The 15,790-nt window shown below is 42.2% G+C and overlaps 1 protein-coding gene across 11 annotated transcripts in view; it reads left to right on the forward strand.

The window, feature by feature from the left end:
• msi2b (musashi RNA-binding protein 2b) overlaps positions 1 to 15,004 on the forward strand; it is a 410,423-nt gene extending 395,419 nt beyond the window's left edge. For 4 of the 11 annotated variants that reach the window (XM_054754384.1, XM_054754386.1, XM_054754389.1 and 1 more), the window contains 3 exons: positions 1,725 to 1,904; positions 7,718 to 7,872; positions 14,485 to 15,004. In XM_054754384.1, coding sequence (XP_054610359.1) covers positions 1,725 to 1,904; positions 7,718 to 7,872; positions 14,485 to 14,541 — 392 coding nt within the window. In that variant the 3' untranslated portion in view covers positions 14,542 to 15,004. Of the gene's footprint in view, positions 1 to 1,724; positions 1,905 to 7,717; positions 7,873 to 12,596; positions 12,669 to 14,484 lie in introns of all 11 variants that reach the window. The other 7 variants (XM_054754390.1, XM_054754393.1, XM_054754396.1 and 4 more) reach the window with 3 other exon arrangements.
• The last annotated feature ends 786 nt before the right edge of the window (positions 15,005 to 15,790 follow it).

Below are 15,790 nucleotides of genomic sequence, written 5' to 3' on the forward strand. Positions count from 1 at the left end.
AACGGATCAGATAACCGCTGATGAAAATATATGGCTCTGAGAATGTTTGTGCATGAGTGTCTGAGTAGTACTTTTGTCCAGCAGCCTCGTAGGCTGCCAGCAAAACACTGCTTAGCGACAAACACTGCAGTCTAACTTACTCAATTATTCTTTGTGTCTTGCACGCGTTGAATACTTAGTTGTCACAGCTGCAACGCTAACGCTAATGCTACAACATATAACCAAACACAGGATGGCCAGTGGGATACATTTTGCTGGCCAACGGACATTTGTAGTAATGATTATAGTAGTAGCAGTAGGTCATCATGCAGATGAGTGGGTTCACTCTTTGCTCTTTTTTTTACCATTTTTGCTTTTTCTTTCATTTTTCAACTTTCTTCTTAAATAATATTTGTAATTTTTTGCACAATATTATGACTTTATTCCCACAAAATTTGGACTTTCTTCCCGTAATATGATACGACTTTTCCCCATTCAAATTTTCCAAAAATGACGACTTGATATTGTTTTGTTTGTGTCTCATCATATTGCTGCTTGTGTATTCATGCACTACCAACTCTCCTATCTTTCCCTCGTTTTTGTTTCATTTCCAAGTGTAGAGTACACACGCACTTACCTGAACGGCACGAGCTCCTTTCAGGTTCATTCTCAGTAATTATGTGTCCGTCCGGTCATGCGCCAAGGTGAAACTTGGTGTGCATGTGAAAGGAACCGTGGAAAGTCTGGTGCCAATTGTGTGTTCCCAGTAACACGGTTAGATTTATTGTGAAATGTTTCGACCCTCCATTACAATGATTCCATTGATCCAGTCTTCCCTCATTAGCGAGGCCAATCAATTTGTGTGACATTAGTCTAAGTGAACCAAATGTAACGACTGCTGTGTTCAACGTGTCAGCCGTTATGTGACGTACGTGGGAGCCTGCAGCATTTGGATCCTATAATTTGACGAGTGGGCCGACGAGCCCGCAAGTGGCGAGATCAGAGTGCTAGAAAGCTCTGACGGGAGAAACGGGGGCCGCTGCCGGCGTTCTATTTGGCACAAGTGGACTTTGTCATTGTGAGTGCGTAGAGGTGAAGTGGCTTTGAATAGCTGTTTGCTCCGTGGGCCAAATAAAAACACAAACACAGCGGGGCGGGAGAAGTTGGTGTCACCGGGCTGAGTCCCTCCTGAGTAGATTAAGGCTGCTATCTAGCAGGCGTGAGGAGACGTTTGCTTTAATTGCCCTCTTTCCACCAGCAGCTTGTCTCCGATTAAGAGGACATGCAATAAATGTCAGCACGACTTACTGCTCAATGACATTTTCTAAACTGTTGATAATCCACCATCTGTGTCAAAGAGAAGGTTGGTAGAAGTGATGCAGGTGGGGGTGGGGGCTTGCAACAGCAGTACATCTCATTCACACACCTTATCGAAGAGGAGCCATTCCATTCCTGATTGATTTGTGTTTCTTTCATTGCGGGATGTCAGGAGGCCATTGTTGCTTTGAAATGAGAAGGTGTTTCTAACGCTGCAAACACAAACACAACCAGTCATCGTCCACAAACGCAGAAATGGCAGAGCGGAAGGAGGGGTCATTGTGTTTATGATGGAGCTGAGCGTGTCAGACACGGTTGGGGGGTGGGTGACCTTAGTGCCATGGACAAACGCAGGAATCTGGACATTGACTTGACATTGATTTTCCACAATGATGGAGTCCCCTCCCCACCTTTACTGTATCTCCCAGGCCTCCCCGATTATGGGTTTTACTCTGCGCCCAGTGACCAGAGGGGGGGGCCCTGCTCCTTTGCTGACTATGGCTCCCTGGGGCCCCAGTCCGCTCAGATGCTGCACAGTGAGCATGCCACCTCCGCCTGCAACTCCCCCCTCCAGCACCTACACAGCCCGGATCAGTTTAAGAACCCAGGTTTGTATCTTCTCCACCTTCCATGACATTCATGCAGCAGGGCTAATCTTTTACTTTCCACTTATTGTTTTGGACTTATTTTTCCCTGCGCTTGTCAATGAAAAAGACCCCCCGCCCCCGACCGGGGGGAGCAAAATCAAACTGTCTTGCTGAGAAAATGCATGTTTTCCTCCCTTTTTGAAAAGTTGCTTTGTGTTTCTTTGAGAAGTGGACACATTTGCATGTTGAGCTCTACGAGCACCGCTGACGTCAAAGATGACACTTGCCTTTGCAGCACGCTTCGCATCGACCTCACTTGCAGTCAAGCAAGTCTAAGCCTCATTTTTCTAGCGTGGGACTTTTTACTGTTTGTGAATGAACATGTATCTTTTCCTCCCTTATTTAAGGCCATGCAATATATTGTAAAAAAAACCCACCTTCCTGGTTCATTCAAAGCACGGCTGTCAAAAATACCACTTTAACGGCGGTAAATAAAAGCGTTTGGCGTAATGAACGCATGCGCGTCGTGTCCCCAGACACTCGCTTACAAGTTTATTCCTACCTTAACACGCTGATGTATGATTTGAAATTGTCAGGCATGTGCGGTAGCGGCGTGATTGACAACATGGCAACAACGCAAAAACAGAATCATGTCAAATATATGCGAACAAAGGAAATAAGCCAATCGACGATTGCGATCAGCTGCGATTTCAACCGACCGTTTTATGGTGATATCATTTACTTTCCGTGTTCCTGTTAATGTTAACATGACCTCAAATGATGGAAGTATCACAGTAGCCATCGTTTGATTTGGAAACATAAAGATCTGGTATCAGAAGTATTGATATTTCAGTATCAATCCGCATATCACCACACTATCACCGTTTCTCAAATATATATTGATGAATAAATCAGGCTTTTTCGTGGTTGAGTAGTAGTCAAAAATATCAAATTGTACAATTTTTTGCCTTAATGAAGCATTTTCATCAGAAAAATGCCGAAATGAAGTAAAATACAAAAGACACATTCAAAGATGATATGTAATATTGTACACTGGCCACGAGGTGGCAGTAATGTTACTGTCATGTTGGCACCACAACAACAGGCTTTTAGAGCAGCTTGGAATGATCTCACAACAAACAGGCACAATAATCCCTAACACGACTACTGTTGCACCCTCAACACACGCCAAGCCAAAACTCCTAACGTCACTTCCTGTCCCGTAGAACCGGACCATACTGACAACACCACACATGAGTACGGGTCTTATTTGGGTCTTATATGTCTTATTTTCTCTTATTATGTCTACTATATTGGGTAATAGGCGTGTAAAGGTGACTATAGGGGTGTTATTTCATGTCTAGAGGGCTCTAATCATGTTAAAAAGCGTATTTAGAAGGTGGTAAAAGGGTTTTCTTTGCTCTAACGACCAAAGTATTCCGTTTATAAATAATGAATCCTACTTGGTGCAAACTGATTTATCATGGTCGGTCCAGAAGCAATTAAGCACAATAAACAGGAGGTGACTCTAAATCAGGGGTGTTCAAAGTGCGGTCCAGGGGGGACACAAAAAATCCTGAAAAAAAAGAAAATGAGCTGTAATTTTACAAGAATAAACTGAAAATATTAAGAGAATAAAAGTTGTCATTTAACAAGAAAAAGTGGTAATTTTCAAGAATAACGTAACATGATGAGGAAAAAATAAATTACTGTTGTAACATAAAGTTGAAATATTAAAGAAAAAAGACGTTCTTTTTTAAAGTAATATTTATTATGAAATACAAAACAAGTTGTCATTTTTGGAAAATTAGGTTGTTGAAAAAGTTATAATGTTATGAGAATAAAGTCTACATATTATGGTAATAATGTCTTTATATTATTTTACACTCCCAATTTGTTGAGAATAAACTCATAAGAGTTGAAATATTAAAGAAAAAATATATCAAATATAGAATATTAAAATAATTGTTTTCTTTTCACTTTGTAAGATGAGAAACAACACAAAATAAACACAAAAAAAATGTAATGGTGAAAAGCTAGAATATTATGGGCATAAAGTCCGAAACCTGTGTTACGGCAATAACGTCAGAATGTTGCGACAAGAAAATCTATGAAGATCATTTAAGAAGAAAAAATAAATATTTTGAAACTGTAAAAAAACAACAGCAAAAGAGGCAAAAGGAGAGCAAAGAGTGAAGTTGCTGTTGAAAAGATGCTTTTCAGCTGCTGCAGGTCCAGTATAGTCCAGGTCCAGGTCCAGGTACTGTACAGTCCAGTATGTGAGGTATAAAGCTGAGATGACATCTATGGAACGTGTTAGCATATCCGCACATGCTGCTGGTGGCGACCTTTCATGTTTAGACACCCCAGCTCTAAATGGACTCCACATGTCCATTCAACCTCACGGATTGATCATCATCACAAGGTTCAAGTGTTGAGACGTGTGAGCACACGCATGACATTACGTGCTGCACATACGCTTTGTACACTAAATAGAGTGAGAATGGCACACATGATTGCAAAGAGTGATTCATCATGATTGTTGATTTGAAAAGTGTGATGAATCTGCTGCAAACATTTGACAGCCCTCCGTGCAGTCGTCATCGGCTCAATCTTGGCTGACTGGCATCAGAAGCCAGCAGCAGCAACGGCACGTTGTGGGCGTTGGCCTACGCGTGGCGCTGAGCTGCAGTGTCTCTACAGACTCACACACGCTTGCTTGCCTTGTTACCCTTAAAACAGTGACTTCACCTTCACGAGATGTGTGGGTGCTGCCGATGGCCTTTGCAGTCCAAAGCCTCCCTTTAATAGCTCCAAGTGTTGGCCAGCTGCCTCGGGCAGATGTTGACATTTCCTCCTGCCTGTCTGTGCAAACAGCAGACACATGCAGGCAGATGTGATGGCTTCTTCTACATGTGCTACTTCATATTATACACAGGACGCATCATCAGAGCATCCTTTGCTTCCTATAGACCTTTGCTTTGTGTTACTGCACAACGGGGGATCACTCCCACTGAACACTCACGTATTGGACTGTACAGCGTGTGTGCACATGTCTGCTTGTGGCTTTCCAGAAGAGCTGATGGAGGCGTACTCCCTAACAAAAGGTGTGCAGGTGATGTACACGAGGTTGTTGGGAGCCTAATGAAATTCATCCCAATTAGATTGGAATCACATGCAAAAGCTTGAATTAGGTGAAGAGTCTTTTGTTACCTGCAAAAACACATCAAAACACATCGTGTTTGTGCCTCTTTTTGAGAAATGTATAGCGAAAAAAGGTATGATTGTTTATGTATATATTTTTACAAACTATAAAATGATGCAACAACGATGACTTGCATGACGGGCTTGCACAATATACATTTTTTTGTACTCCTGAGTTGATTGGACTTCACAACACTTAGAGCTGGGGTGTCTAAACATGAAAGGTCGCCACCAGCAGCACGTGCGGATATGCTAACACGTTCCATCGATGTCATCTCAGCTTTATACCTCACATACTGGACTGTACAGTACCTGGACCTGGACCTGGACTATACTGGACCTGCAGCAGCTGAAAAGCATCTTTTTAACATCAACTTCACTCTTTGCTCTTCTATTCCCTTTTTTGCTGTTGCCCGCCCCCCTCCCCAATATTTCAATACTGTAATATTTGTACATTTTCTGTAGGACTTTATTCCCATAATATTCAAACTTTTCCCCAATCTTATTTTCCAAATATTACAACTTTATTTGGTTTTGTTTCTCATAATATTACGAGTGGTTCCACTCTGTTACGAAAATGGTGAATGACTTATCCTCCAAATATTATGAGTTTGTTTTCATTAAATTCCAACTTTTTTTCTTAATATTTTGACATTATTCTTGTAAAATTACAGCTAATATTATGAATTTAGAAAAATTGCGTCTTTTTTCATTTATATTGCAACTGTATGCTCCCACATTATTTTTTTCTTTATGTTTTTTTCTCATAATATTGCATCATTTTTCTCTTTAAATTATAACCTTTTTTCTCTTGATATTTTCAAATTATTCTTGGAAAATTACAGCTGATTTTTCCATTTTTTCTTCGGTTTTGTGCTAACTTGTATTTCTAGAATGTGCCGCAAATGGCCCCTGTGCCACACCTTGGATATCGGTGCCTTAGAAAGATAGAAATTTACACCAAACAATTGAGAAGACAAGTGTTAATACCACAAAAAATAGTATTAATGACATCAGCAATAATGCTTAATCATAATAACAGTCCTTTGTTTTGCATTCAACACAATAAGAAAGAAAACACAAGACAAAAAGTGCATTAAAATGAATTACAATAACAACAACAATATGTATCATTATTATTATCGTCGCTGATCATCATTAGCACTAATAATGATAATAATAATAACAACGATGGCTTACACTTGCATTATATACAATAATGATATGATATCATGATATGATGCAATCATGATATTACAGGGAATCATCTGGAGAATAAGTGTCATCAGTCGTCATGCAGAGGAAGAAAACCAGCAGTATTTATGATGAAGTATTTTACGATGAAGCTATCGTCAGAGCCAAGTTCTTTTTAGGGGTGTTATGGCGCCGCTCCTGACATTCAGAAGAGAAGAACACCACGCCAGAGGGAGGGGGCAAAGTTTACACCGACACGAACAAAGCTGGACTCTGTGAATTATTGTGGCCACTAGGTGTCACCAAGGAGCCGAGCCCCACCCCACTCTACCGTGACGGCGGCATGTTCAATAAGCAAGACACAACACATGTATTGTATTGTATTGTATTGTATTGTATTGTATTGTATACAATACAATACAATACAATACAATACATGTGTTGTAAAATGTAGCTTTAATTGTAAGGTGGCACCTTGGAATTACCTGTGACAAGAAATGAATACGAATATTCCAAGTTAGCCAAGTGGGGTGTGTGCAGCCGAGATAAGAAGCTAGGCGGTGAAACAGCAGCTCCGTCCATTAAAGGCCTATTTAGTGGTCTTGCATTAATATGATAGCCTGCAGCTAAACACATACACACGTTCCCTGTAGTTTAGGAGCAGAAGATCCAGCTTTTTCTCCATTTCTGTTGCTTTGAAAGCAGCTTTTGGCGGCCTGAGAATGAGGGCGAGACAAAGGCGGCATGTGAGGCTGACAGCAGAGGAGATTGCTGTGAAGGAATTCACATTTTCTCTATCGCCAGCCGTCTTTTTCTTCTCTCCCTCTTGCCTTCCTGTGGTGGCGCCGATACGGCCTTTCGCGTTGGTCTGGGTCCTCCAAAGACATTTCATTAGTCTGACTTGCTCGTTCTCGCAGGGCAAAGGTGGTAAGACATCTTCTGTGGGTTTGGACCTGCAAATGAAGTGGGGGTCAAGCTTTTAAATTTCCCCCCGGTGCCTTCTTCCTCTTTTCTCGCTGACCTTTCACTCCTGAAGTCAAACGCAGGACTGACAAGTTGACACGCCCCTCAAAGCGTCGGCAGATGTTTCTTATTTTAGCCAGTACTTGTCGTGCGTGCAAGCCAAGCCATCCTACGGCTCAAATAGGAAACACGTAGTGCATGACAGCACTGACACTGCAAGCTCACTTGGAGTGGCAAAGCATGCTGGGAGTGTTTCTAGCAGTGTGCCTGCTTGCGTCGTGCATGAAGTTACCCTGAAGGCAGCATGTTGAGCTAACACGTCACACTGGATTCACTTATCACTTCATGTGATTGGAAAGTCTAAATCTGGCACCAGCTGGCTGTCTCTCCTGACCTGAATCCAGTGATGACCTCATGCAGTTGATCATAAGATGGTTCTGAGCTGCTCCGCTCCGCACTGTGTTTGCATGCAGGCGCCAACCCGTCGAGGCCCGGAGCTTTCCACGGCGCCAACAGCCCGGGGCCTGTGGCGGATCTGTACGGACCCAGCAGCCAGGATTCAGCTGTGGGCAACTACATCAGCGCCGCTAGCCCTCAGCCCGGCTCCGGGTTCGGCCCCAGCATCACGGTGAGTACTTGCGCCTTTGCCTCAGTCTGACTGCGCTTTGGTCTACTCATGTTTCTCGCTAGCTGTCGCGTCATTCTTAGCTCAACACGACTCAAAGCTACCTCGTCATGTCAATACGTTTAAGTATGCCTTCTCCGTATGGATAGAAAGTAGTTCTAGTCAACCCTCGCCACAAAATAGAATGAATGAATAATGTATGAATGAATCAAGAATTGTGTTTTGTGGTTGACTATTGGTCCAAAATATGGTACACATTTTCGTGCATATGTTCCAATGAAGCTAAATGAAGTCAAATGAAAGTGTAATGCATTCAGAAGACACCCACGCTTTGAAAGACAAAGGCCTAACGCAGCATCATCATCATCGTCAAACAGTAGTGCTGCAGGCTAGTACATGTGTGTAGTAACTGGGTGTGTAATTATAACGTAGGCCGCTTGGCACTTTGCAAGCTACTACCAAAACATCAAGCTCAAAGTCGCTTATAATAAGCAGACCAGTGTAAGGGTGACTATAGGGGTGTTGTTTCATGTCTGGAGGGCTCTAGTCATGTTAAAAAGGTACAGCATTTCGACTGTGGTAAACAGGCTGTCTATATATGAAAAGATTCCATATTTAACAAGGAAGCCTACTGTTAGAAAGAAACATATCACGGCAATTAGCCACAATAAACGAGGGACTTGCTGGACAAATAAACAACTCAAACAATATGAAATCATATTAGCTGTATGGCCCATTGAGAACCATCACGTTCTAAAGATATCCCATACGTCTTCATTTACCTGCTGTCACTCACGTCAAACGCTGATGTTTACTCCCCCCACTTCAGCCAAATCCATGTTATCTTTAGAAAGCCTCGGGACACGTGTGGCCGCCAAGCAGGTTTCCTGTCCAAGTTGGTGTTGGTGTTGCGTGACTGGTTAGCTGCCACTTGCTTTGTCAGCCGGGCAGTAAGAAAACAGAAGCATCAGCGCTCGGCATACGTGGATTCCAACAACGCTGAACACATGATCGAGCTTTTAGTCTTTTTCATGAATAACACCCGATTGACCTGAGTCTGAAAAAGACTTGTTCGGCATCCGGAGATGAATCCATGCAACCCAACAGGTAGCACCAACCGCTTCTCCCCAAGCGAGTCAGAGCTTTTCCCCCCTGTCACTCACACAGAAGTAGATTCCGCTTTGACTCCTAATAAGTCATTCGGATGTTTACGCTTCCAGTCATGAATCTGGAAGCCTTTAAAGCGGGGGTGTCCAAACTGCCACCCGGGGGTCCATTGGAAGCCCATGGCTGTTTTTTTGATTGGCCCCACTCTACATTCTAAAACTATCATTTAACAAGAAAACTTTAACAAATAAACAACAGCAAAAGCTCTTTTACAAGAATAAAGTCACAATATGAAGTGAAAAAAATGGTAATAAATGAGAACAATTTAACAAGAATAACATCATAATATTATGGAATACAGTCCTAATTGTGAGAAGAACTTTTAGAAGAAGAAAAACTGCAAAAATGGAAAAAACTGCTGTTATTTTAGGAGAATAAAGTTTTAATATAAAGAGAAAAACGTTTAATGAGGGAAAAAGTGCCAATCTTATAAGAATAAGCTTTAACTATTATGAGGGAACATGTCATTTTAGTAGCATAGAGTTGAAATATTAAAGTTATTTTAAAAGTCATAATATTAGAAGAAGAAGAAAATGTATTTGTGAAAAAAGTACAAATGTTTGTGAAATTAAAACTAACAGAGCGAATACCAAAGTTCATAATAATAACAAAATAACCTTCATTGGTGTGATGTGAAAAGGTGTTGGCCCCTTCCTGATTTCTTATGTCTTTGCATGTTTGTCCCACTTCAATGTTCCAGATCATCAAACTAATGTAAATATTAGTCAATGACAACACAACTCAACACTTTATGCACTTTTTAAATGAAACTTTTTATTCTTAAGGGAGAAAAGACATCCAAAGTTACATGTCCCTGTGTGGGAAAGGGACCCCAGCCCCCTGTTAAAGTACTGAAATTCATAAGTGAGATGAATTGAGATCTATCAGTGTGGAAAAGGTTATAAAACCATTTCTAAAGCTTTGGGACTCCAGCCAACTACAGTGAGAGACATTATCCACAAATGGCCAAAACATGGAACAGTAGTGAACCATCCCAGGAGTGACCGGCCGACCAAAATGACCCCAAGAGTGCAGCCACGACTCATCCCAGAGGTCACAAAAGACCCCACAACAACATCCAAAGAAGTGCAGGCCTCACTTGTCTCAGTTAAGGTCAGAGTTCATGACTCCACCATAAGAAAGATACTAGAGAGAAACGGCCTGCATGGCAGAGTTCCAAGACCAAAACCACTGCTGAACAAAAACAACATTAAGGCTCGAAAATATCTTGATGATCTCCAAGACCTTTGGGAAAATGCTCTGTGGTCTGACCAGACAAAAGTTGAACTTTTTGGAAGGCTTGTGTCCCATTACATCTGGCGTAAAAGTAACGCAGCATTTCATCATAGCAACAGTAAAACGTGGTGGTGGTAGTGTGATGGTCTTCAGGACCTGGAAGACTTGCTGTGATCAATGGAAGCATGAATTGTGCTGAAGGAGAATGTTGGTGACCTCAAGCTGAAAGCAACTTGGGTTGTGCAGCAGGACAATGATCCAAAACACACCAGCAAGTCCACCTCTGAATGGATGAAGACTTTGGAGTGGTCTAGTCCAAGTCCTGACCTGAATCCTATTGAGATGCTGTGGCATGACCTTCAAAAGGAAAAGCCTCCAATGTGGCTGAATGACAACAATTCTGCTAAATCCCTCCCCAGCGCTGGAAGAGACTCATTGCAAGTTGATTGCAGTTGTTGCTGCTAAGGGGGGCCCAACCACTTATTAGCTTTAAGGGGCCATCACTTTTCCCACACAGGGACATGTAGCTTTGTTATGATTACTATTATTATCCATCCATCCATCCTCTATACCACTTATCCTCATTAGGCTCACAGGGGTGTGCTGGAGCCTATCCCAGCTGACTTTGGGTGAGAGGTGGGATACACCCTGGACTGGTGTCCAGCCAATGGCAGGGCACATATAGACAAACACTCACATTCATACCTATGGACAATTTAGAGTCTCCAATGAAGCTAACATGCATGTTTTTGGAATGTGGGAGGAAACCGGAGTACCCAGAAACCCCCCCCCACACACACACGGGGAGAACATGCAAACTCCACACAGAAATGACCAAGGGAGAATCCAACCCAGGTCTTTCTGACCTAAAGACTGTGTGGCCACCGTGCTAACCACGAGGCCAACATGCTAAACACTAGGCCAACATGCTAACCACAAGGCCAACATGCTAAACACGAGGCCAACATGCTAAACACGAGGCCAACATGCTAACCACGAGGCCAACATGCTAAACACTAGGCCAACATGCTAACCACGACGCCAACATGCTAACCTCGAGGCAAACATGCTAAACACTAGGCCACCGTGTGGCCCCCTGCTCGCACCACCAAGTTAAAATAAATGAAACAAACATCCAAACAAACGTGTTTTTGGAGGGAAAGCAAAGCCGACATGAATTGTTTTCGGTCTGCTGGCTATCTGCCATAATCTGCTGGCAAAATATTTATCATGAAAGCTCAGGCTGGCGCGTTTTGAGGCAGATTTAGCAGCAAACACAGAAATGAATGTTTTGGATTCTTTTCCTCTCATTGTTGGTATTTACAAAATGCAGTAAAAAAAACATTGATACATCATTTTGGGCAAATACGTGAAAAACACCCCTTTTCATACCTTGCTGTTCATATTTTAGTCAGGACCTGTTGGATGCACAAAAGACTTTATGATCGTATTGGCGTGTACCTTTGTTTGAACAAGAACTATATCATATGTAATAATATTTAGAATATCATGTATAAGACGCATCAGTCAAAAAACTGTATCATGAAGACCAAAAAAACATTGCACTGGACAATAAGTAGCACTGAGCGGTATTTACGATGGAGCTTTTTATTCCTAACAGCATTCAGTTCATAACAGAAGAAGAAAAGGAACAAAGTAAAGCTACACAAGCTGAAAGAAGAAGTCCTTTTGAAGTATTTGATCCAATAAAAACCTCAAACTGCCACATAAATGTCCCAATGTTGTAGAAGAAGATACTTTTAATACGTGACACAACACCTGCATGTGCGCAAACAAACGCATCTGACACCAAAAGTATTGCATCAGTCAGTATTGACGCAGCAGCCAGCGGAAGAAAACGGCCCCCTGGCCGCACTTTGGACACACCTGCTTTAGCCCACGTCAAAATAAAAGCCGCAGTGATTTGAATAAGCAAGACGATTAGGATGCAATTAGCTGGTGGAGGTGATAAGAGTGTCTAATCACAGCTGAAAGCGCCAACCTGTCAGCTAGCCTGATTAGCTCGCTCTTGTTTATTATCTCGCCATCTGATCACTGACGCCAGTGTTTGTGTGTGCATTTGAGCTTACTTGAGCCATATTTGGCGTATCTGTTAGATGCTCGTATTGTAACATGCTTGATTTTGAGGAGCCCATTCGAGGAGCCACAACAATGCACAAGCGATGTGGTTTGCTGCTGTGCTGTGATGATCCAAAGGAATGTCAATGCAAACATCCATCGTAGCTTTGAGACAAGATGATATGATTCTCACTCTTCTTTCCTGGAGATGCATACTGACAGCAGCACTAACTGTACACTTTTAGGGCCCCTTGATTGCCACAGCTTTTACAAATGGATACCATTGAACAGGTGGCCCGCTTGCCATCTCATCAGAGGTATTGCATTCTATTTACTGTGCATCTATATCATTCTACTTCATCTCATCAGTCATCACCCTCTCCTCCACGCGACAGAGCGGCCAGTAAAGTGTGAGTGCGACTCAGCAGCCGCGTGGACGCCAAGCAGGTGCGCTTCCTTCACTTGTCTGGCTTGAAAAGTCTGATGTTGAAGCAGTAAAAGCCTCTGACATGCAGGGGAGGCGTCATGAAAAAGTAGAAAAACAAATATTAGTAGTCATCCATTCCAATAGTTTTCTTAAGTAAAGATCACCGGAGATCATTATACTTGCTAAGACAGAGAGATGTCACAGAACAGCATCCTGAAGCAGTAGGGGCGTGCGATAGCTTGAAGGTGCTTGTCACTGCTGTCCTTCCATAGAGAGGAAAAGTCAGCCGCCTATGCCAACAAGCCATCTGTGCTAAAAAGTGGAATAAATACACACTGAATAATATTTGAATAAGTCCTGCAATCGTGGATTTGAAGTGTGTTACCCAAAATCTAGCATTGATGGGAACACACAAACACTAGCATAGCTATGCCATGCTAAACTGCTAACATGACACATTACACATTTTAACAGCAACCTCCCAAACTTACAGCTGCCACATCTGGAGTTGACTGACAGACAGTTGGCAGAGCACTGGGCTTTATTTTCAGATGTGTAGCGAAGCCTGCCTTGCTTTGCTTTTTTTTTTTATTAAAGCTGTTCTGTGTGAAGTGTTGGGGGCATACGCCTCTTCTGTCTCAAATAGATTTTTAGTGCTAATAAACTGTTTTGCCGCCAGATGTCCCAAATGGTTAGAGGCTACCAATTAGCTTGGGTTGAAACAGTGTCGTGCAGGCAGGGGAGGCAATCGTTTTTAACATTTTCTTCAGTAGAAATGGCTGAATTGGCACATTTCCTGATCAAATACCGGACACAATCCTAAGATAAGGCTGCCACAAGCGTCTCCTCTCGGCCGAGTGTGCAAGCCCTGCCTAACGGGAGTTGGATCATGGCAAGCGGCCGTCTCTCTTTGTCAGAATGTTTGCAGAGACAGTTATGATACACCATTGGCTTTCATGTCAGCATGACATCATTGTTCTCGCTAATCAGACCATAAAATGTCATACACGGAGTAGTGCAGTACTCGCCTCCTCCTGAAGGGGTGGGAAGGCCATTGCTGGTCTTCCATAGAGAGGAAAAGCCAGCTTTTTTTGTGATAGCAGCAGCACCAGCTGGAGAGCAGACAGTCAAAAGCATGAAAGATCAATGTTATGATCTGCTGAATGAATGAATTTGATTGCCAAGATGGAGGATTATCTATCCAAGATCACCAGAAGGTGATGAGACTTTTCCTGGGGAGGGACAGGGTGCATGTACTTCATATACAAATCAAAGCTTTTTCGGGACAAGGAAGGTTGATAAGAAGATATTTAACAAAAGTGAATTATGATCTTGTTCTTCTTATCGTCCTGAATGTACCAAAGTACCAAAGCAAATGGTACCGCTTGGTGGAAACGAGGCACAAACGGGAAGGTGGTTTTATGAGTCACATTCACACGGACTTCCAGCTCTTGTGTAGTCTAATCAAAGATCCTTCCTAGCCCGTATTAGTTTCCATGTCATCATGTTGCCATCGTGGTGCACGCATACAGCATGTGCCCGCCCCCTCAGCATGAGCACCATTCTTGCCTTTTTTTGCACGCGTGCGCTTTGTGGTTGCAACCAAGATGACCGCCGCTGTGGCCGCGCTCTCCTCTCTCTCCAGCAGAGTTTACCCGGCAGCCCAGGAAAGACGGGACCGAGTTTCTAATTGGCTTTGTGTGCAGGTGGCGCTACTGAGACACGGCGGACAGGCTCAAAGAACGAAAGTGGGAACCACATGAAGAAGACAAGAAAGGCAATCTGGGAAAAAGAACAACTGCTGTACAATATTCCAAACCTCCTGTAACGTCGGCGCCTGCTTGGGTTTCTTTCCTTTCCTGTGTTTGCGTCTTTGCTTTTAGTTCCACATGACCCTGGCGTCATCTTTTCCTCTGCTGTTGAAAGTGCAGGCGACATAGCGAAGAAACCCGCTCGTAACGTCTTTGTCTTGTTAGCTTGAAGGAGAAAATCATATTTAAAAAAAAAAGAGTCGCTGTGCAAGATTTGTAGATTTAAAAACAAACAACAAAAAAAAATCTATCAATTTTAGGGAAAATCGGATACGAGGGTATCAAAGTAATCAATCTTAGTAGTGCTTTTATTTCTTGTGATGTCTCATCTATTTTTGGGCAATACAAAGAGGACTCCAATATTTTTATGGTCCTTTTTTTATAAGTGTTGTTTTTTTGGGGGTTGTTTAGAATATAAATAATATATATATATATATATATATATATATATATATATATATATATATATATATATATATATATATATATATATGCTATAACAAATTTCATATAACGACATTGTGAACTGAAACTTGAGAAAAAGAAATGTAGCTGTAAATATTATTCCCGTCACTGCGTACAGTATAACCAACTCAGTGAGAGAATAGCATATTTTTGTGATGTTATACCGTGTGACTAGCAGACCGTCGTTATTCAACTTCAACTTACCATTACGATAACGAGGAGATTTTATTGCCCCCGCCCTGCTGGAAGACAGAGACCAACACGCGCTCGCTCTGTAAATAATCATTTTACAAACCAGCAAACTGAAAAAAAAAGAAAAAAGATGCGGATTGGTATCTTTTGTTAAAGCGTAAAAAGAAGAAGAAAACAGATTGGAATCCAAAGCACACTGTACTTTTTGCGCATATCCGGACACTTTTCTACTTGTCTTGTTTCTTTCATCCTGCTCTTTCCCAAACTCTTTTGGGAATGAGACAATATTTGGGCTCAGCGCGCGAGCCTTGCTTCTTTTTTCTCATTTTTGGACTGAATTAGGAAAAGTGTTTTGATACCATACCTCAGCCTTGCAGGCAGGTTTCATTGATTCTCACGTCACGGAAAACACTGAATGGTTTCCAAATGAAGAAGAAGAAGAAGTGATTGCACTGTGAGTAGTCGAGTACAGGCCGTGTCCTATTTGCACATTTCAAAAGGCGGCCCTGTGCTCTGGGATGAGCGTGAAGGATTTTTGGATTCA

This window comes from Dunckerocampus dactyliophorus, chromosome 16, assembly GCF_027744805.1.
Source record: "Dunckerocampus dactyliophorus isolate RoL2022-P2 chromosome 16, RoL_Ddac_1.1, whole genome shotgun sequence".
Taxonomy (NCBI): Eukaryota; Metazoa; Chordata; class Actinopteri; order Syngnathiformes; family Syngnathidae; genus Dunckerocampus; species Dunckerocampus dactyliophorus.